General features: G+C 44.0%; 1 protein-coding gene across 1 annotated transcript in view; it reads left to right on the forward strand.

Annotated features, from left to right (window-relative positions):
- The first annotated feature begins 17065 nt into the window (after positions 1-17065).
- The window catches only part of SMARCA1 (SWI/SNF related, matrix associated, actin dependent regulator of chromatin, subfamily a, member 1), a 47781-nt gene continuing 44133 nt past the window's right edge, over positions 17066-20713 (forward strand). Inside the window, exons 1-2 of the mRNA XM_033138389.1 lie at positions 17066-17454; positions 20189-20275. Of these exons, the coding sequence (XP_032994280.1) occupies positions 17281-17454; positions 20189-20275 (261 nt within the window). The 5' untranslated portion in view covers positions 17066-17280. The remainder of the gene's footprint in view (positions 17455-20188; positions 20276-20713) is intronic.

The following is a 20713-nucleotide window of genomic DNA, read 5'->3' on the forward strand; positions in this document are numbered from 1 at the left end:
GTCTGGAACCTGCAGTCCGGATGCACTTTAAGCTGGATGCACTTCTCAGCCCTCATCTCCTCTCCCTCCCTCTAAAGCAAGGATGGGGAAACAGTGCCCCCCCCCGATGTTGATGGATTTCAATTCCCATTATCCATGGCCATTGATCATACTGGCTGAGGATGATGGGAATTATAGTCTGAAACACTGGGGGAGGTGACCTGGCTGCATTGGGGAATATACTATAATGGCCTTTATAATGGTGGCCACTGAAACTGGTAAAGGTAAAGGGACCCCTGACCGTTAGGTCCAGTCGCGGACGACTCTGGGGTTGCGGCACTCATCTCGCTTTATTGGCCGAGGGAGCCAGCATTTGACCACAGACAGCTTCTGGGTCATGTGGCCAGCATGACTAAGCCGCTTCTGGCGAACAAGAGCAGTGCACGGAAACACTGTTTAACCGTTTACCTTCCCGCCGGAGCGGTACCTATTTATCTACTTGCACTTTGACGTGCTTTCGAACTGCTAGGTTGGCAGGAGCTGGGACCGAGCAATGGGAGCTCACCCTGTCGCGGGGCCTCAAACCACCGACCTTCTGATCGGCAAGCCCTAGGCTCTGTGGTTTAAACCACAGCACCACCCGCATCCCAGTGTGTGGGGGTGGGGAAACGATGGGACAACAAAGCAAACAGCTGTTGTGCTTTCCATTTAAAAAGCAGTGCTTCTTGATCTGATAAATCACATGCAAATCACTTTGTGAAGAAGTCAACCTTGAAGCCAGGCATATAAACAAACAAACAAACAAACAAACTCCCACTTTAAATAGGATGGTGAATGAGAATCTCATAAAGTGAATATTTCTCCCTCCCTATCTTATCTCTATTAAGATGAACATAAGAAGAGTCCAGCTGCATCAGGTCAAAGGACCATCTAATCCAGCATCCCATTCTCAGAGTGGCTAACCAGATACCTGAGGGAAGCCCACAAGCAGGAACTGAGTGCAACAGCACACTCCCCTCCTGTGGTTTCCAGCATCTGGTATCCAGAAACATACTGTCTCCAAAAGCGGAGGTCAGTGGCGTAGCGTGGGTTGCCAGCACTCAGGGCTGCGAAGAGAGATTGGGTGAAAGGGAGGGAAACAGACAAGAGTATGCATGCGCATTCTACTGTCTAACGGTGTCAGTGTCACTCAAGAGATCACAGCAGCAGAGAAAAAGGAAAGAAGAGTTGTTGCATTGTCTGGAGAAGTCACTTCCTGGTTTGCATGGAGAAGTCATTTTCAACGGAGCCCAGTGATGGAGGCGCACAGCTGTATTGAGGCATCACCAGGTGTTGACATTTTGTACCCCTAACAACAGGACCCACGTACCTTTTGGACCATCTGGACTCCACTCCAGGCCCAACATCACCCCTTAGCATGGTGGGGCAAATGTCCAGGGACCTCAGATGACCCAACAGAGCTCAGGTCACTATCCCTTTGAATTTTTCACTTCCACAACTACTTTCGTATAAGGATGCAAAATTCAAGGTGTTACTCTATAAAGCCCTCAGCAGATTAGGACCAGTTTATTTTAAGGATCACCTTGCTCCATATGGGCCCACTTGACAACTTCAGTTTGTGGAACTTATACTTTATAAATGCCACATAATATTTGTTCCACACTTGTTCAATCTTGACAGCACCAACTTTTGAACTCTTTGCCTATTGATATTAAGCAGGCACTATATGGGTACCTGTTTTTGACACTTGTCAAAAACTGTTTTGTTTAGGCCAGCCCTCCACCCCATAACAATATTTTGTATATTAAATTTGTTTTTAAAACTGTTGAACTGATCTATATTTTGATCATTTTATTATACCGTATCTAACAATTTGAAGTTCATTTTCAATTGCTTTTTTTAAAGAATACATTTTATATTAGTTTATGTAGACGACTTAAGGAGGTTATTTTAATTAAGTGGCATATAAATATTTCTATAAAAGTAAATACAGAGCAGCTATATAAGATGTTCAGTTCAGTGGCCAACCTAACATCTCTCTTTAAACAGACCTCAAAACCAATACATACCACTTTGTTCTAAAGCCCATTCTAGCAGAGTTAATAAATAATTGCTTTTCAAAAGAGAAGGCATTTTAAATCTTGCCTGCCATGCTGAGATACATTTTGATCCTGCATGCTGCTAAGTAGCTCCTTATTTACCTCCCCATATCCTTGTGTGAATTGAGTTTGGCTTGCCATGAGTGTATAGCAGTACGAATGGTGAAACAATGGAATTACTTGAAAACATAGTACAATCCATTCTGCACTGAAACATCAAGTTGTTCCCAGCAGGGACTGAGCAAAAACTGATGCAGAAACAGATTCTGAAACTTTATGGCACTTGCAGAAGGAAAATTATAATACCGGTAATTACTAATTCATTATATAACAACAACAACAACAACAGTGTTCCCCTACATATATAAGGCCAGCCCTACCATTAGGTAGGGTGCATCGGGTGATTCTGGGAATAATGAAAAGGTAGCAAAGAGTTAGTATTGCATTTTCACTGCCAGGAAAAGTCACTTTTCAGATTTTCTGACTCAGGTTTTCTGACTCAACTTGGCTGGTCCTGGGCACTATGTGTTTTTTATTTTATTTTATTAAAAATATTAATAATATCAGTATATGTAACTGCAGCAAAATCAATTCATGCTTAATATATCCACAGAAATCATTTAATCAGTTTTGTTCTGATTCCAATGGAAAACAGAGTAAGTGTTTAGTTTCTTCTGAAAGTGATTAATCATTCAAATTCACCTCTCCCATGTTATTTACAACTGGTAATTTTGTTCATGAACATAAGGTCCCAGATCTTCCTTAGCCACTAATCAATTGTGGGAACCATGGTTAGCACTTTCCCCAATTTTAGCAACCATGAGCCAAGTCTCTTAGTGCTTTAATTAGCATATGGGATGTATGTCTCCTGGGCTGCTACATCACATGCCTTAGAAGCACTCAAATCAGGTACATTTGTAGGTTGCATCTGCTACCTTGCTTACAATAAAGTACCATTATTTTCCCTCCCTCTCCCCAATATTGTTCATTGCACCACATTCTTACCATATATGGGCAAATATGTCCTTCTTTATTACGATCCCTACATGGACCTACCCAGACCCTGAGACCTCCTAGGGAAGTCCAGAAGGTGGCGATGAAGAAAACGGGTCTTTTCTGTAGCAGCTCCCTATCCATGGAATGCGCTCCCCGGGGAGGCCCACCTAGTGCCAACTTTGTCATTGTTTCAGTGCCAAAGATGCAGTTGGAGGCTGTTCCAATAGGCAGAATAGAGCATTGCCCCATCAACAGTTGTGTCAATGTACTTAAAAAACAGTAGCTGGTAGCTCCTGCATTTCATACTCTCCCTCATAAATTTCTCTCCCACTTCTGAGATGTGAAGGGGTACAGGTTTACTCTGCTTTAGCACCACCCACTCCCCATATTGAAGTAAAAGTTCTGAGCAGAGGTTAAAAAAACCCTCTCATTTAATCTATTGCATCCTACCCAAGACAGGCCAAATTGTGAAAAACCAGTCATGCACATCATCTCCAACTAAAGGTGAAAAAGTCCATTATTGGCCAAAGTGAATGAGGTGTGCTTCAAATGCCTTAACAACACTCCAGCTCAGTGTAGAAGGAATTGCTGAGCTGGCACACACTCACCGGAAAACAAAGAGAGCTGTGTGGTTTATCGCTAAACAGCAGCTCTCCCCATTCCACCTGTGTTTTTTCACCCCGAGGGTCAAGGCCTGACTCTGTCAATATCAAGAAATAATCTCACCCTTCAGAAATGCTCCCCTGAAAGCTTTTATTGTTCCAGTTCTCCAGCTTCAAGGTGGAAGCAATGCAAAAGAAGAAGAAGAAGCAATTTGTTACTTCCAGGCTGTCAAGACTTCTTATTAGGTTACAACAGGTGGGACCTGCAATAAAATGTTCCAGTACATCCCCTCTTGTTTAATGGACGAAAGATGAAAGGAGAGGGGTGTAGATCTGAAATGCTGATCACTTGGACTTTAGTGGCTGGAATGTAGCCTACAGTAGAAATTAAGAACTATATCAATTCCTCTGTCTGCTTTTGCCCCTTGCCTCATCCAACACCAGCATGTGACAAACACACTCCTCTGAAGGTTCCTCACAAGGGACTTCATTCCTACACCATTTGCATTTAGAGGCATGGATGCAAAACACTACTCAGAACCCATAATGACAGTGGAACATTAAGAGACTTAACTGCTGTAGTTTAAATATTTGGAAATACTGTTGATTTTATAGGTGTAGCATGTTTAACTAGCCAAGGCCACCAGATGTAGCCTCTTCACTTTCCATATTGTTAGATGGAACAATGAGACACTGATCTCCAAGCTGTTGTCCTATGCAACACTGGAAACTGGAAAGTTCTATTTCCCGTGCCTCTGTTTTGCGTACAAAACACACATTGGCTGGAATATGCAAATGATCTCCCTCAGTGGTTGAGTTACTGGAGATTAGAGAAGCCCTAGGTGCCTATGGGTAAGTTCACGTCACCTGCAACCAGGAGACTAGCTCCTGGGAGCACCCACTGGAGTAGCACACCTGTAAAGGTGCATGTCCTGCAACTGGAAGTGGCTGAACAGGCATGTATGTAACATCACTGGCTCCACCTCTGAGCCACTCAGCGCTTCCACCTCACAGGTTCAAAGGAGCTGACCTTTGGCAAGCAAAAGAGAACAAACTGCGACTGTAACTAGTGCTAAAAGTTATGGTTTGTATAGCATTAATAAAAGCCTTAAAAGGTTGCACAGGTGTAACAATCTGCAGTTGCTCAAGGTGAACAATCTGAAACAAGCCAGTTTATTCAACTGCACCAGCCGCACATCAGTCAGTATAATAGTGGTGCCTGCCAAATGGCAGCTTCCGTAAACTGTTGCCCCAATCTGTATCATCTCAACATGCACCTTGAAAGACAAATGGCTTCATTTGGCATCACCTCCAAACATTTATTTGATTTCTCAGTTCAAGGGGACCTGTGCTTTATTCCCCAAGGTGCATTTACAGCATGCTGACAATGGTCAGAATGGGCTTTTATTCACTTGTGTGACTTTATTGGAAGGTTACTCAAGATAATTTGCTGCTCGTTTGGTTGTGCTACAATCTTTCTGAGTTGCAGATAACACTATTGATTTATAGTGCAATCAAAAGTGAGGCAGCGACACAACGAGCACATTGTCCTTGCCAGGTGGAGAAAATTCATTATGTGCATGGAGAATACATTTTCTCAAGAAGAAAATCATGAAATGAGCCCTGTAATGAACAAGAGGAAAGTGAGAGAGGCTGGGGCTTAAACGGCACCTCGTTCAGATAAAGAAGTCAAGCAGAGCTTGGGATAACACAGTCAGTACAGGATGAGACACTTGGTCTCATGGTTGTGGGTTTGAGGCCAACATTGAGCAAAGGATTCCTGCATTGCAGAGGGCTGGACTAGATGACTCTCTTGGTACCTTCCAACTCTACAATTCTACGAAAGCTTTCCTTGTGCACAGTTTGACTGATGCATCGCAAGCACTGAGTTGGGAGGGAGGGGACTCTCCAGACGTTGCCGAGCTCCCAACATCCATCACAAAGTGCTCACTACATAGCTGTCAACTTTCCCGTTTTTTGCGGGAAATTCCCTTATTCCAGCGCCGTTTCCAACTGCAAAAAAGGGAAGGTTGACAGCTATGGCCGTTTCCCAATGCAAGAGAAAGGAAGGCTTTGCTCAAGGTGAACAATCTGAAACAAGCCAGTTTATTCAACTGCACATCAGTCAGTGTAATAGTGGTGCCTGCCAAATTGTTGGCAAAAAAAAAAAAGTTGGGTGGGGCTGATGGGACTTGGAGCGCAACAACATCTGGAAGGCCACAGGTGCTCCATCTTATCATAGCCCTCCAAGCGTACTGAAAAATCTTGGGATCAAGGCTGTTAGCCTCCCGCATCTTTGGAATCTTCTATTTGGACTGTGATGCTCCACTTTCATAGAAGGAGCAAGGAAGGCAGAATCAAACAAACCTCACTGTAGGATCTTAACTCCTTTGACAACAAGAAGTGCTTATGCCTGAATGCAGTGGTGGCTGATGGGCAGGGCAGCTAAAAGCTAGGGGTAGGCAGAGCACACTTGATCCCCACACAGAATTTAAGTAGTGGTGATGGTGGTGGTTAAGAGAGAGAGCAAGGTTGGAGGCTGGGAAGGAGAAGAAAAAGAGGTTATGTATGAGGAAAAAGAAATGCACAAGAGGTTGGGTGCATGGGCGTACCCGGGGGGGGCAGCTGCCCCCCCCCAGAAGCAAAAGAAAATTAAATAGTTATCGGCAGCCTAAAAGGGAAAAAAGCTCTCCTGAAAAAAAGCTCAACGACTGGTCTTTCTCCCCCTCCCAAAATCTCAATAACAATTGAGCTCTTGCCCTCTTGCCGAGGCACAGTTGGCCACTGTGTGTGTGTGTGTGTGTGTGTTCCGCCGGCTGTTTCCCCCTCCCTCATGCCGACAAAGAGCTAGCGTGCCTATCGGAGACCCGGATCCTAGCCTGCACCCTGCTTGGTCAAATGGGGATGCAGGCTGAGACTTGGGCAGTGTCAGGGAGCGAATCTGAGGGCTGACCATGGTCTTAGCCTGGGTTCTCATCCTTCCTCCTCTGCCTGCTTTTTGTATCCACGCTACATCTGCTGGCAAGAGAGGAACAGTTTCTGAATTTGCCAGGATTCACCATTGCAAGGGAGCTTGGGAAACTGAGTTCCCTTGCATGGTGAGTAGTTCCTTTGCGAGGACTGAGGATCCTGAGAAACTGAGTTTTTCAGCCATTTGGGGCTTTCTGTTTGGGGGGGAAAGTTTTTCTGTTTTTTGAAGGTGTTTTTGTTTTTTGAAGCTGTTTTTGTTTTTGAACCTGAACAACCATGGCTTGCCCCCCTAGTTTTGATCCTGGGTACGCCCCTGGTTGGGCGGCAGGGAGAGGGAGAGAGAGGTTAAGAGAAACAAACTCAAATCCATATGAGGGCAGCACCTTTATAAGGCCAATGAAAATTGGCCAAAATATGTCACAAAATAGCTTGTAAGCTTTTGCATTTCCCATGATGATTTATCAGATTAAACTGTGAACACAGGTAGGAGTTCTGGAGAACTCCCAAGCTTGCACATTGTTTTATAGCATTTTGACTGGCCTAATAAAAGTATTACCCTAACATGGATTATTTGTTTGTGTGTTTGTTTGTTTGTTTCCTGTTTCTTATGAGCCAACACAGCTATCTTTACTTTTCTATATAACTTGAAACAAACCCATAGCAGCATATATAGAGTTTGTGCGTAGTCCCCCATCCAGATCTTGACCATACCAGGTGCCTTCAGACCAAGTCCACCCTCTTCCTTTTATCGTTCAGCAGGAAGCCTTCTCTTGGCTCCCTGTCTCAGAATAGATTTGAGAGGAAGCTCTTAGGAATGCATTCCACGAGCAAAGCTTTTCACTCAGGAATGCCCTTTCTGAATGGAAGCTTTGCTGCTTGGTTTGTTCTGGTATTTCCCATCACAAATCTATCCCAAAGGCACGATAACTATGTTCGTACTCCCCCGGCCATTTCAACATTAGATTTCAGGAAGAAGAGACATAACTGTGTATTTCAGATGGAAACTCCCACCCTGAACATTTTTTGCTCCAGTTGTGATTTTGATGAGGAAATTTTTCAAGTAAGCACACTTAGGAAGACTAGAGATGTATTTTAATTTTCAGGTTCATGGTTCTGTTGTAATTTGTAACAGGTGAAAGCCCAAGTCATTTTGCTGCCTGAGACAGATCAGCAAGTGCTACCCAAAGTCAAAGGGAAAGGTACATAAGAACATAGCCAGCTGCCTTATGCTTAGTCAGAACATTGCTCCTACCTGGAATCTGGAACCACCTGCATTGATGGATGGATGGATTGATTACCCCACCTTTCCTCCAAGAAGCTCCAAACAGCATACATGGATCCCCTCCCTATATCCCCATTTTATCTTTAGAACAACCTGAACAACTTCTGCAAGGGAGGTTAAGCTAACACACAGTTCAAACTGAGCTCAAATAGGCTTACAACATAAAAAATACGTAACTGCAACATAACAAAAGTAGTCATAAACAATAAATAAAACATCAACAAATACACAACCAAACTGAACAATTTCCACATAAATCACAACATCTAAATTGAAGATACAACACAACAACAACAACAACAACAACAACACAGAAACCCCAACAAAAACACCCCAGCCCCATTTTATGCTGGGAAATGTGTACTTGGAAGGACATTTCATGTGATCACTCCTATGATCAGTGTGTGTGTGTACATAGTATTTGTTTGTATTTACTTGCTTATAATCTATGTTTCCTTGAGACCTTCGAGTATAAGATGACCCATACATTACATCATCATCATCATCTGAAAGTTTTATTTTGGAAAAAAAATCCAAAATCTCTTTATTATGTTCAATCAAAATCATCACAAAATAGCGTGCAATCTTTTTACTCCACCAGAACTCCTATTCAAGGTGAATGTTAAACAAGGGAGGGTAGAGGGGGGCAGGAAGGATAAGAAGGTGATTTGCCACTGAAACCAAAATGTCTGCATTAGTCAATGTTTCAATTCTGTTGCATAGTCGTAGAAGGGGAACAGCTACAGAGGCATAACTATGGGTGTTAACCTTGTGTCATGCTCCTTATTCAAATTTCCCCCTACCCCTTACAGCTGCAGTAATACTTATTCATTTATTCTCTACTCTTACGTTCACATCCCACTTTTTCTCCACCTCTCTCTCTCTCTCTCGCCTTGTTATCCTCGCAACAACCCTGTGAGGTAGGTTAGGATGAGAGACAGTGACTGGCCTAAAGTTACCCAGTGGGCTTCACTGGCTGGGTGGGGATTTAAACATTGCTCCCTGTGGTTCAAAGTCCTACTCCTGATCACTTCTCATTCCACAGCTAATCTTGAACTTCTAAAAAATCAGACCCGTTAATTGTAGTCACACATGTAATGTCACATGCACTACTTTAGTCTTTCCACATTTGCAATCAAGTGTCTGTCACATGCATATGCAGTTGGATCATTCGAGGTGTAGGCTTAAGAGCATATTAAGTCATATTTCCCTTGAGCAAACAAACCTGCAATGTGTGATGACTGCACACACCTGGCATTGCCCACATGACAATCACGTATTTGTCCCCAACCCAGAAGCAGTCTGAGTGGCAAGTCAGAAAGGAGGAGGATGTGTGAAGCAATCAAAGAAAGATAGGTCACACCTGAGCACTGCTAAAAGAAAGAAAACGCATCACCACCTGCCCCCCAAAAGGATAACGATCTGCATGAAGAGCTAATAGCATATTTGTAACTAAGAACTAGTGTCTGGGGTTTTCTTTTTCCTCCTCCCTCCCACTCCCTTTCCCTTTTCTTCTGTGTCTTTCAAACTGTAAGTTTGAGTGGGACTTTCTTATTAGTGTATTCTTAAGAATAAGTTACTCTGGGAGCCCCCACCCACCCCTTTTTTGCTGAAGGGGGATAAAAATGATGTTCATATGCCAAATTTTTAATACATGCAAATTTTGAAGTAATAATACTAGTCACTTGAATACCCAATATCTCACCATTCTGGGGATGGCTGTGACCATATGATCTGTTCTATCTGCTGCCCAGGTGATCCCTGGTGATGGGAAACTTCAAGACTCTCCCTTTTAGAGGTTCTTTTTGAGGGAGAGGGGTGCTCCAAGGAAGTGTGTATTGTGAGATGGGTGCTCCTCATGCATACATTTTCTTTTCATTGCAAAAACTACACAAAGTCCTTGGAGTGAAAATGACAGGCTGTATTGCACCCAGCCCCCACCCACCCCTTTAACCCAAATTTACATTTTCTGGGAAATTTTTTGATAAGACATGTTGCCAACAAGCCATTTGCAACATCTGAATGAAACCTCACAATAATGCACACTTTCAAGACTGAATCTCGCTTGAAAAATAGCAACATTTATATATACCTGAAAATTCAGGTTGCCCAATTATAGCGGACTGGGTGCCTCTTGCACAACAAACCCAGTCCACCGCAAAAATTAAAATAAACACATCACTGTTTGCATTAAAGAAAACAATGGGGAAACGATGTTGTATAAGAACCGCTTTAGGCAACATGGTCTAGCCCCGCAGCAGACAAACCAGGATGAAAATGTGCAATAAATAAACGGAACGTCATGAGAAAACGGGGAGGAAGTCCGCTTGAACTTTAAAACCGGGTCTGGACCCTGCTGCCCTTCAAACAGAGGACTGTCTCTGTAAAGTGGGGCACATGGTCCCGAACGGAAGAAAAGGAGAGCCAATGTAACGGTGAAGAGTGTTGCGACTATGACTTTGGAGGAGGGAAACCAGAGTTCGAATCCCCCACTCAGCCATGAAGCCTGCTGGGTGACCTCGAGACAGTCACTGCCTCTCTCAGCCTAACCTACTACCTCACAGGGTTGCTGCGAGGATAAAACGAGAAGGAGCAGAACCAGGCGCAGCAGTTCGAGCTCACTGGAGGAGAAGGTGGACTACTAGGAAATACAATAAACAAGAGAAAGAAGTGGGGGCGGGGAGAGGAGGACGGAAGCAAGCTGGCAAATGCACCCCTGCTGGGCTAGGCGAGCTGGCTAGAAAGTTACCCGGCAAGTTTCGCCCGTGCCAGGCTGAACTAAGCTGGGCGCTCCCTTTCGCTGCTCCCTTACCTGGGCAGCTGCTGCTGCTGCTACCGTCGCCGGCCAGACCTTCCCCAATGCCGGGGAGGCAGCAGCTCGGTGGGTTGAATCAGCAGCAGGAGCGGACGCGCGCTCCCAAGTGCGCAAGAATACCCCTGGCGCTTGCCGCCGGCGACCAGCCTTCTTGGGAAAAGCGTAGCCACCTCTGCGTCGCTCGGCCTCAGTGCTTCTCCGCTCCTCCTCCTCCCAACACAGCCAGACCTAGCAGCCCGGCTGCAGAGGCGTGAAAACCTGGCCTGGATTCCAGCATCCAACCCTTTGGCCAGAACTCTCTGCCTGTGTGTGTGTGTGTGTGTGTGGCCGGTCTGTGCAAACAAACATTGCAACATTGAAGGCAAAGGAAAAAGCCCTGCTTCCACCTTTGGCTGTCTGGAGAATGGGCAGCGTTGCACAGACTAAACTGGAAGTCGAGGATAAATATCTAAAGGGATAGTGGTGGGGAGAAAGGTGGTGGTGCCCCCTCCCCACTCACCCTTGTTGGTATGGATCACTTGTGAGGCTTGGGTTGCAATGTTTTCACTTTGCTGAATCATAGAATTGCAGAGTTGGAAAGGATCCTGAGGGTCATGTAGTCCAACCCCTTGCAGTGCAGGGAACTCAACTAAAGCATCTGTGGCAGGTGGTCATCCAACCTCTGCTTTAAAACTTTTTGCTCTTACCGTCAGAAAGTTCCTCCTGGTGTTTAATTGGAATCTCATTTCCTTTAACTTTAAGCCATTGGTTTGAGTCCTACCCCCCCAGAGCAGGAGAAAACAAGCCTGCTCCATCTTCCGCATGACAGATATATGTAGATATATGAAGATGACTATCGTATCTCCTGTCAGTTTCCTCTTTTCCAGGCTAAACATACCCAACTGCTTCCCAAGGCTTGGTTTCCAGACCCTTAATCATCTTGGTTGCCCTTCTCTCCACACATTCCAGCTTGTCAATATCCTTCTTAAACTGTGGTGCCCAGAACTGGATGCAGTACTCCAAGTGATATCATAATGTTTTGTATTTTTGTTTGCTATTTTATTATATTATTAAGGTAAAGGTAAAGGGACCTCTGACTATTAGGTCCAGTCACAGACGACTCTGGGGTTGCGGTGCTCATCTCGCTTTATTGGCCGAGGGAGCCGGCGTACAGCTTCCGGGTCATGTAGCCAGCATGACTAAACCACTTCTGGCAAACCAGAGCAGTGCACGTAAACACTGTACCTATTTATCTACTTGCACTTTGATGTGCTTTTGAACTGCTAGGTTGGCAGGAGCAGGGACCGAGCAACGGGAGCTCATCCCGTTGCGGGGATTCGAACCACCGACCTAATGATCAGCAAGCCCTAGGCTCTGTGGTTTAACCCACAGTGCCACCCGCATCCCTAATAATAATTATATTATTAGTTTCATAAAATTTATATACAGCTTGGGGGTGGGAGCTCAGCTTCATCATAGTTATGCTTTGTGTGGGGCGTGAAGGGAGAGTTTCACTATCCCACTATTGCTTAAGGAAGGGAGATAATTGTTTTCCCCAAATAAGTTTGGGACATCCCTCCCCCGCTCTTTTCAAGACATCTCTATTTTTTCTTGTTCCCCACACTTTATTTTGCATTTCCCCAATTTGCTTCTCTTTCCTTTGCCATTTTCCCTACCTTCTTATTTCCACCTGTTACCAGTAATTATTTTATCTTCCCTCTTTCATGTTTTCTTTTGGTTACAAATAGTTCCCCCCACCCCCAGGACACCAGGAGTGCAGTTAGGTGATTTCGACCCTGCAAGCTTCAACATCTGTCTTCATTTCCGTATTGTTTCGTGGTCTCTTACAGTATATTGATTATTAAATATTATATACACTCTGTGAGGTGAGTGGGGCTGAGAGACTTCAGAGAAGTGTGACTAGCCCAAGGTCACCCAGCAGCAGCATGTGGAGGAGCGGAGACGCGAACCCAGTTCACCAGATTACAAGACTACTGCTCTTAACCACTACACCACACTGGCTCAAGTCCTCTACTGTACATATGTCAGATATCCTGCTTGAGTTCTATGTGGGCAACAGCAATACTAGAGGAGGAAGCTGACAGGCAGTGATGCCGCCCCCTGGTGTGGTGTAGTGGTTAAGAGCAGTGGACTCGTAATCTGGTGCTGGGTTTGCATCCCCGTTGGGCTAGTCATACTTCTCTGAAGTCTCTCAGCCTCACTCACCTCACAGAGTGCTTGTTGTCGGGGAGGAAGGGAAAGGAGATTGTCAGCCGCTTTGAGACTCCTTAGGGTAGTGATAAAGCGGGATATCAAATACAAACTCTTCTTTTTCAGGACTGGTTGCAGGTAAATAAGGAGGTAGGCAGGTAAGGGCTGGCTAAGGGATGACTGAAATAGGTGGGACAGTGCCCCATTTGTCCTAATGGAGCAGCCTCTATGTAGGATATGTTTCACAGAAAGGCAAAAATGCCATGTTTTAATACTGTTTAAAAATCCCATGCTCCTCTTAAGTAGGGATCTAGTGCTCTCTAGTGGTAGGAAGGAAGCACCACTACTATTACTAACTTCTGACCTGTCTTTAAAGAGTGGGCAACATTTGGGCTTGTCATTGGGATCTACTTTGTTTCCCCCTGAAATGCTGACACCCACAAAGTGAAGCCAGGTGGAAAATACTGACTCAGGAAGGGGAAAGTAAATTTTTTGGAACAAGCTGTCTCTTGTGTGCATGCTTAGCCCAGCAGTTTATTTTCAGTGCCCAAATTGAAACTCTCTCTCTCTGACTCCTTTCAACCACATATCTTTTACTGCTTCGCCTAAACTTTTTATTTAAAAATAATAATATCTCAGCGGCCTAATTTAGCATGTGAGGGCAGGAGGAAGAAGAGTGACAACTGTTGTCAGTATTGGAAAACCACTGGGAGGTGGAAAGCCACACAATTTTCAAGGAGATATACCAGTACACCCTAATCTAGAATGCTGATTAAAATGTTGGGCTTGTGAGACCAGGGTTCAAACTGCAGATCAGCCATGAAACTCCCTGAGTGAGCTTGGATCAATTGCTGTCTCTCTCTCTCTTTTTTAAAGTATATTTATTAACTTTTTCAAAACATCAACAAAATACATACAACAAACAAATACATCTAATACAAACAAACTACAAAAATAACAAAAACCAATACAAACAAACTACAAAAAACAAAAACAAAAAACAATCCATTAAAAATTGCTTCTTCCCTTAACACTGTAATATGACTTCCTCACATCTGCCCTTCCTGCGTTCATTATCATTCATCTTTAGTAATTTCTTTACATTGTACAAACTTTATTTTTCAAAAGATCCCATCCATTTCTTTAACTATAATCTTAATTCATTATTTCCCATTTCTTTAACACTTAACATAATTCTAAATCTGCAATCTAACTTTTCTTCCAAGTTCCTTCTAAATTTCAATCTTACTATATTTTTAAAAATACAATTTAAATTTCTTCCATTCTTCTCCCACTGCGTCGTCCCTCTGGTCACGGAATTTCCCGGTCATCTCAGCAAGTTCCATATAGTCCATCATTTTCATCTGCCATTCTTCAATCGTTGGTAGTTCCTCTGTCTTCCAGTTTTTAGCTATCAAAATTCAAGCTGCTGTTGTGACATATATAAATGAAGTTCTATCACATTTTGGGATTTCTTGGCCTAGGATGCCCAGTAAAAAGGCTTCTGGTTTCTTTTTAAATGTGTTTTTCGGCACCTTCTTCATTTCATTATAAATCTTTTCCCAGAAGTATTTTACCTTTGGGCACGTCCACCACATATGGAAAAAAGTTCCTTCTACCTGTTTACATTTCCAGCATTTATTACTTTGTCCATGGTATATTTTTGCCAATTTAACCGGTGTCAAGTACCACCTATATACCATCTTCATAATATTCTCTCTAAGCATATTACACGCTGAAAATTTTATACCAGTTTTCCGAGCTTGGATCAATTGCTGTCTCTCAGCCTAACCTATGTCACAAGGGTTGTGGTGAGGATAAAGCGGGATATCAAATCCAAACTCCTCCTCTTCTTCTTCCTTAGAGAAAAGGTGGGATGTAAATATAATAATAATAATAATAATAATAATAATAATAATAATAATAATACCTTCAGCCCACCATTGTTTTATGAGGCCAAATAAATTATGTAGGAGATGTTATGATAGGATATCCTACATATTTACTTTTACAGTATTTGAAATCATTCCTCAGCTGGATCAGGGCATGTAAGCTAATAATGTTCGACCCTTTCCTTGCACCATTTTCTTGATATAAATCACTAATGCAAGATCTTGTGACAGCTCCCTTCTGAGGGCTGGCATGACTGGGGCGCCATCAAAAGTAAGGTTTTCAAATGTTAATGTAATGTCATGCATTACCAACAGGGGACAAAACTAGGATTATTTAGCTCTATCATTTCCTCTGACTCTGTCTATTGTTGGAGCTTTTCAGCCTTTGGCCCTACCAGCTGATTTCTCAGCTGGGTGAGAAATCAAGGCAGCAGTCCTAAACTTTTACCTAGGAGTAAGTAAGACCCATTTACTTTTGGTGAGATGTGTACAGGATCACACAATAAATTGCATTAGTACCTGACCATGTTGAAACCTACACATGAAATTTGCTTTAAAAAATCAGACAAGTAACAATTTTTAAACAAATCGATATGTATGGAGCATTGCACTTTCTGCCTGCATACACCAATAGATATGACACATGCTTTATAGTTGAATACTGTGAAGATTAGTTTTCTGATTTCCTCGGCTGAAGGGTGGTATAGAAATTTAATTGTTTAAAAAGTTTTTTTTATTAATTTTTATTGCAGTTTTATTTTACAGGGGGGAAAAATTCAGATTAACGAACAACAGAAGTATAACTTTGTTCCCGCATAAATTTCCAGCTCGCGAAATAGCAAATGCATATCAAACGTTTAAAAAGTTTTTAATGGCAGTTCAAGCTACGTGCTCCTCTTCATTTTCTCCCTATATCTATGGATTCACCTCGGCAGCGGCAAGGCTTATATTCTTTAAGGGCTCAACATAAGGGAACCAGCCTCGGAAGTCGCCTTTACGCATGCTCAGTTCGGTTCCCACCCCCTCTCTCCCTCCCCGGGGTCACTCGCGCATGTTCTGTTAATGAGCGTTGGGAAAGAGCGGGGAACTGGGAAGAGGGGGGGGGATACAAATCTTCATCCTTCGCGAGCATTAGTAATTAATTAATCAGTTTGGTGTTTATGCTAATCATCAGTATGATAACATCTTCATGATAAGTGTCGGAAATTTAACAACTAGCATGAGTTAAGACTGTCTGGATAGGGATCTAGTTACAGGTAGGTAGCCGTGTTGGTCTGCCGTAGTCGAAACAAACAAAAAAAATGCACACGAAAGCTCATACCAGTAACAAACTTAGTTGGTCTCTTAAGGTGCTACTGGAAGGATTTTTTTTATTTTGTATTTTGTTTGGATAGGGATCGGTATGCATGTAAGACGATAGTATGGCAATGGTTTGAGGATTCCTTATTAACTTCCCCCTCCCTTGCAAACGTCCACTTTTTAATTTGCTAATAGGAAAAAAAACCCAACCACCTCTCAACAGATATCTGTTGTCGCTTTAACACCTAAACGTGCTGTAAACGTATAAAAGATAAGACAGTCATAACAGGCAAGAGTAACGTTGGAAGCAACATCTGACTATTGGTATTTATTGTCTTACATACAAATATGTGCTGTATGAAATCAAAAGACCGGACTGTTCACAAAGAAAGAGAAAAGACAGCTTGTTGTTGTTCTGTCGTGTCCGACTCTTCGTGACCCCATGGACCAGAGCACGCCAGGCACGCCCATCCTTCACTGACAGCTAGTGAAATTCAAATATGGAAATTGGAAGTTTGTTTGTGTGTTTTCGAGGGGTGGGCGAGGGTTGTGTGTCGGCGCTACAACATCAACAGCACATCCCTTGCGGGGCATTAGGACCCAGGTGCAATGTCTGCCACCTCCCCCATCCCCCGCGCCAGAAAGCCTGGAAAGCTGCTGCCGACCAGTGTAGACAATACTGAGCCAGGTGGACCGTTGGTTAGATTTAAGCAGCTTCCCGCGCTCCTTATGAAAAAAACAATACGGAAAAAAAGAAAGCGAGGAAGAAACCTAGAACCAAAAATAAAAATGCTCGAGCGGGACTACAGTAATTAACAGGTATTGACTATTAAAAGCGCGACGATGCCGCTGCAAGCAACCCTTAAACCTCAACCCTGCAATTTTCCAAAGGGGGAGGAGCCTCCTGTCTTGCGTCACGTGCTCCTCCGAACCACAACAACCACAACCTTTCCTTCTCATTCCCGCGCGCGCGAAGGCGCCCAGCGTCGTTCTCGCGTTTTCTTGCGATACCCGTCGCTGCCGAGGGAGGGCGGCGGGAGGAAAAGGAGGGGGAGCCAAGGGAGGGGGGCGGGTTTTGAGGGGGTCCCTACCCCGCCCCCCCTCCTACACCCCCCCCAACTCCTGCTCTACCGACCGGCGGTTGCCGAGACACAAAATGGACGCTGCCGAGGCCGACGTCGTTGTCCCGGTGGCGGTGACAGCGGCGACAGCACTGACGGCGACTCCGGCCCCAGCCGCTGCCAGCCCGGGCTGCGTGGAGGTCGAGGAGGAGCCCTCCACCTCGGCCGCTTTCTCTTCCTCCTCACAGGAGCCCGGCGGCCCAGAGGAGGTACGGCGCGGGAAACGGGGAGGAGGACGAGGGCGGCGGCGGCCTCTAGATTGCGCGCCACAATCACCTCAAACCTCTGCGTATGCTCAGAGGAACACTTTATTTTCATTTTTTAATACCCCCCCACCCGGTACGCTAAGCTCCGAGGAGCCAGCATACGAAACTGCATCCGGCCTTTTGAGAGACCATCACTCACCCCCCACCCCACCTTACCCTCGCGCACCCGTTTCTTTATTTTTCGTTTACACTAAGGCTGCAGAACCAGCGGCCCTCCAGATGTGTCCTCCCCATCAGCCGCCCAGCCAGCATGCCCAAAAAGTGCTCGGGACTGACGGGAGCTGCTGTCCAGCACATCTGGAATGGAGGATCGCTGGTCCTCATCAGCCGTTTTACGCCCATCGTGGTCAAGGGACTTGGGAAGGTTTACCATGCTGAGTCCTTGCTTGCCTGAGTAATCTGCTGCTTGATACTTAATGTATGGAAGAAGCGCCCTCAGGCGAAGTGTATATCCTCCAGGCACATTTTTATTCCACTCATGAGGTGTGGGAGGGAGGGAGAGGAAGGCTTTGCTAGGGCTGATGCCAGCCCATAATGTGCGGGTTTTATGTGCCTTACCAGGAGCACCTGATTGTCTGCTGTAGGAAGCAGGACTAGAGAAAGGGTGAGGGACTTGTGGTTCTCAGGGTGTGTTAGTTATTGTTTGTTGCATTTATATCCCACCTTTCTTTCAAGAAGCTCAAGGCGCTGAATGTATTTATCTCCCCCTGTTTTATTCTCAGAACCCTGTGAGGTAGGATAGTCTGGGAGTTAGGGACTGGCCCAGTGAACTTCATGGCTGGGGAGGGGGGATTTGAACCCTGGTTTCCCAGATCTTAGTCCAGCATTCTGTATCTGCTATACCATCTTCTCAGCTAATGGCAGTACTTCCTGGGGCTGATGGTGTGCAGCAACTTCAGGAGGGCCACAACTTCCCCATCCTTGGTTTAAGATTCCTTGAAGAGCAATGAAAGGTCCTGGGAGCAGAACTGTGAAGCTCAGTTATGGTGGGAGAATCAAGCACTCCTCCTTGCAAGTTCTTGACCTTCTCTTGCTTATGCCTGAATGCAATGGCGGCAGCTGTGCACTGAGGCTGTCCACAGGACAGGTTGAGAGCAGGAGTGGGGAAGCTGTGATCCTCTAGGTGTGTTGGTACTGAAACTCCTATATTCTCCGGCTATTGGTTATGCTGCCTAGGGAGTGGAGTTCAACATCTGTAGACCACCAGGTTGGTTATGATTTTTGTTAACCATCCAGAGTGTGTTACAACAATATAAACAAACAATACCACAATCAGTTAAATAAACATACAATCAGAAAAATAACTAACATAACCTAAAAACATAAAAGCCAGGCAGATTCCATATGCAGGTAGTTAAACATTCTTTAGGAGTTTTCATTAGATGCAGTTACCATCGTTGGCCAGTGGCCCAGGTTCTACTTTCTGTCCACTATGGGCACAGAGACCTGAAAAGAACAGATGATCAGTTTAGTTTGCTGTTCTTGTATATCCACCTAAACTATAACTCTTATTTAAGGTATGATTGTTAGATTAGTATGATTGTTCAGCAGGAACAAGCAGCAATACTTGAGCATGTTGCAATTGCTCAAGTTTTGCTGATTCCCAGCCCACCTGTCCATTCCTGTCCACCTGTCAAACTAGCCCAACCCCTGACCTAGAAAGTGATCTAATTTATTTATTTATTTTACTTATATTAAGTAAACAAAGATGAATATTTTGAAACTAGAATGTTTGCCTAATATATTTGTAACTAGTATCCATTCATTAGAGACATGGGTGGTGCTGGGGTCTAAACCACAGAGCCTGGGGCTTGCTGATCAGAAGGTCGGCGGTTTGAATCCCCGCGATGGGGTGAGCTCCCATTGTTTGGTCCCTGCTCCTGCCCACCTAGCAGTTTGAAAGCACGTCAAAGTGCAAGTAGATAAATAGGTACCGCTCCGGCAGGAAGGTAAACGGTGTTTCCGTGTGCTGCTCTGGTTCGCCAGAAGCGGCATAGTCATGCTGGCGACACGAACCGGAAGCTGTCTGCAGACAAATGCTGGTTCCCTCAGCCTATAGAGCGAGATGAGCGTGCAACTCCAGAGTCGTCCGCGACTGGACCTAATGGTCAGGGGTACCTTTACTTTTTATCCATTCATTGCTATCAATGACCTTATGGAATGGAAAATGTTCCTTGGGAAAAATAAAGCACTGGAATTTTCCCTGCCCCACATCACTATGTGTAAGAGCCTTAAGAGCAACTTTAGGCATATCCAGTGCAATTTTGACTTCTCTTTTTCAACAGCCCACATGTCTCCCCTTGTTATAAACCCATGAGTTTTTGAAATTTCCCTCAGTTTTAAAAGCAGTGCACAGTATGTTACAGGGATGTGTTGCTGTTTGAAAATCTTAAGTTCAGATGCCCATAGGGTATGCGTAACTACTTGTATCACTCTTTGAATCCTGAGCAATTTATGTGGGATCTGAGTGCAGGAAACTTTCCACAGTGTGGGTGGTGGAAGAATATGCCTTGTTTTGAAAGCACGAACAAGTTATTCCCCTCATTTCAGAAGTCATATTTTCTTGATTTTTACAGAGGCAATTTTTTTTCGGGGGGGGGGGGAAGGTGAGTTGAATGGGGAATTTGGTCCTCCATTAGACACACAGTAATTGTAGAATTTGTCATTTTGTTTACAGAGAAATGATCCTCCATTTCAACTAAAGCCCCCTCCAAAGGCGTCTAAATCTGAAAAAGACTTTGATCCAGAGTATGAAGAAAAGATGGTAAATTTTCTGATACAGCAGTTTATCTGATAATATATTTGTTATGTTTTTGTTGAGCTTTGGTTGTGGTGAAAAGAGAAGTAAAAATATTAGTATACATAATACTAACTGTTCTAAAATAAAACAGATTGTTTTTCTAGACAGTTTTAGGAAGCTTTAAAGTGCATATATGTAAACATTAAAAAATGTTATTTATTCATGATACCATCACAAAACAAATGTTTAACAGTCCGAAAGTAACACAAGGTAACATCATTTGAAATTAACCCAGATCCAAATAAAACTACATCATAAATGAACTTAAAATGTTGAATTTCCCTGGCAGATCACAACATGTGCCCCCTTTAAAGTTCCTCTTTTAAGCAATATTTAAAATAAAATAAATAAAATTAATACACGTGTATCTGAATAAAATTAGGATAATTTAACTGATGTTCA

The sequence above is a fragment of the Lacerta agilis genome, chromosome Z, assembly GCF_009819535.1.
Source record: "Lacerta agilis isolate rLacAgi1 chromosome Z, rLacAgi1.pri, whole genome shotgun sequence".
Classification (NCBI taxonomy): Eukaryota; Metazoa; Chordata; class Lepidosauria; order Squamata; family Lacertidae; genus Lacerta; species Lacerta agilis.